Source organism: Rhagoletis pomonella, unplaced genomic scaffold (genome assembly GCF_013731165.1).
Source record: "Rhagoletis pomonella isolate Grant_MI unplaced genomic scaffold, Rhpom_1.0 Rhpom_scaffold_00002, whole genome shotgun sequence".
In the NCBI taxonomy this organism is placed as follows: domain Eukaryota; kingdom Metazoa; phylum Arthropoda; class Insecta; order Diptera; family Tephritidae; genus Rhagoletis; species Rhagoletis pomonella.
This window is the reverse complement of record NW_023458556.1, coordinates 24,524,767-24,526,681: the sequence shown is the minus strand read 5'-3', so window position 1 is coordinate 24,526,681 and position 1,915 is coordinate 24,524,767. Positions and strand designations below refer to the sequence as shown.

Genomic DNA, 1,915 nt, shown 5'->3' with positions numbered 1-1,915 from the left:
CATCGATGTCCATGAGAAGGCTTCGCTGGAGCTAGTCATTTTTTGTAGCGTTTTGCCAGCTTGTATGGCCACAATCGAGGGTGGTGCCACACCGAAGAAAGTACCCAAAGCAAAGGTGGTCACGGGCACTCCAATTACGGGCGATGCCAAGTTAATGAACCAATTCGGTAGTATGGGCGTCATGCGTAGGAATAACATATAGTTGAACAGGCTATCGCGATGCTTCTCCACATGCTTGGACCATTCGTTTGTCTTCTTCGGCCAGAAGTGACGTATGAGACGACGTCCAACCAAATTCGAAAGGCTGTAACAGAGTGTAGCGCCCAGTGAGGAGCAGAAGCAAATGAGAAATAATGCAATGGGAAACTTGTAAAGGAATCCTAATAGAATGGAGAGGAATAATGATCCTGGAATGGCAAACGTTTGTAGGCTGTATGTAAGAATTTAGTTAAGGAAAACAAAGTTGAGTATGTACTTCCAAAAATATGTATGTACTTATACAGGACTCGAAACAAATGACCACGTGTTGATTTTTTTTTTTATATATTCGTAATGTTTTCAGAGGAAATTATTTTTTGTTATTTTTCGATAAAAATAGCGTCCAAGCTTTAACCAAAACCATATAAATCACATTTTCAAAGAATATATAAAATTTAAAAAAATTCCACAAATTTTCAACTTTTTACATACAATTTTAGTCTAGTGAAGTGCAAGTTTCAGACGGCTAAAAACCCCGTTGACTTTTGAGATTTTTTTTGTGACGAATTTTTGCAAGTTTTTCAATATAAGCATACATTTCTTATGAAATAAAACGCGAGAGACCGTTAGCCACAAAATTAAAAAAAAATCAACGCCAGATTTCGTAAATTGCACTTGTTATATAAAAATAACCGAAAAAGTAGTCTCTCAAAAAAGCTCTCAAATATCAACGGGATTTTTCAGCCGGTTGAAACTTGCACTTCATTAGACTAAAATTGTATGACCTATAAAACTGCATACCCAAAAATGTTCTAAAGATTCTGACTAAAAAGTTGAAATTTTATTGAAAATTTGTTGAATTTTCCTAAATTTTATAGAAAGAAAAAGCTCGAAAAACATTACGAATATTAAAAAAATCAACACATGGTCATTTGTTTGAGTCACTGTATATGTGTACATATCTAAATACACATATTCTTGTAAGAAATATACATTAGGGTGATCTAAAAAGCATGTAAAAAAAGTAAAGTCGGATTTTTATGCTCTCCCCCTAGGATTTTTCCATATCGAAAAAATAAACCTATTTTATTTATGAAAAAATATTTAAAGGTCTCTCAAAGCGCTTAAACTTTCCCATGTATTTTGTATGGGAAATGGTAAAGAATCCTTGAAAATCGATATTTTTCAATTGGGCAACTGTCCCTCTTCAGGAGGCTTCAAAGAAAGGGGACCTTTAAAAATAGTTACTATTAAAAAATGGTTAAATAAACAACTTGGTTAGTATTATTCCTTTAAGTCTATTCGTGAGAAACACAATATTAATGTATTTCTTGGGGCCGTACTAAGCGCAGGGCAACATTGGAGAATGAAGAAATATCCTAAGTACCTGGTAGTCATATGAAAAGAGAGACTTGAGCGCTGCATGACTGTCACAAAGGGTGTTAGGGTGCATGCAAAGAGGTGATGGTTGAGAATGCGGAAAGAACGCGTCTGATGAAATGTTTTAAACTCTTATACTAGCTATGCACTAGGAATTAAATGGCAAAAATTGTAATGACAAAGTTGGGCATTAAAAAATATTCCTGTCATTGTTAAAAAGATAGTCATTAAATTCATTTCCTCAAGGCATTTTTCAAATACCTCAAATTTTTTTTGTCATTTTGATGCCTAGTGGAAACTCGGCATTAGTATTTATTTAGTACTTTATTTTGAAAGT

The 1,915-nt window shown here is 34.1% G+C and overlaps 1 protein-coding gene across 1 annotated transcript in view; it reads right to left on the bottom strand.

Moving 5' to 3' along the window:
* Positions 1–3: 3 nt before the first annotated feature.
* The window catches only part of LOC118734501 (transmembrane protein 41 homolog), a gene marked incomplete at its 3' end in the record, with an annotated part of 14,684 nt that continues 12,772 nt past the window's right edge, over positions 4–1,915 (bottom strand). Inside the window, exon 4 of the mRNA XM_036464220.1 lies at positions 4–430. Coding sequence (XP_036320113.1) covers positions 4–430 — 427 coding nt within the window. The remainder of the gene's footprint in view (positions 431–1,915) is intronic.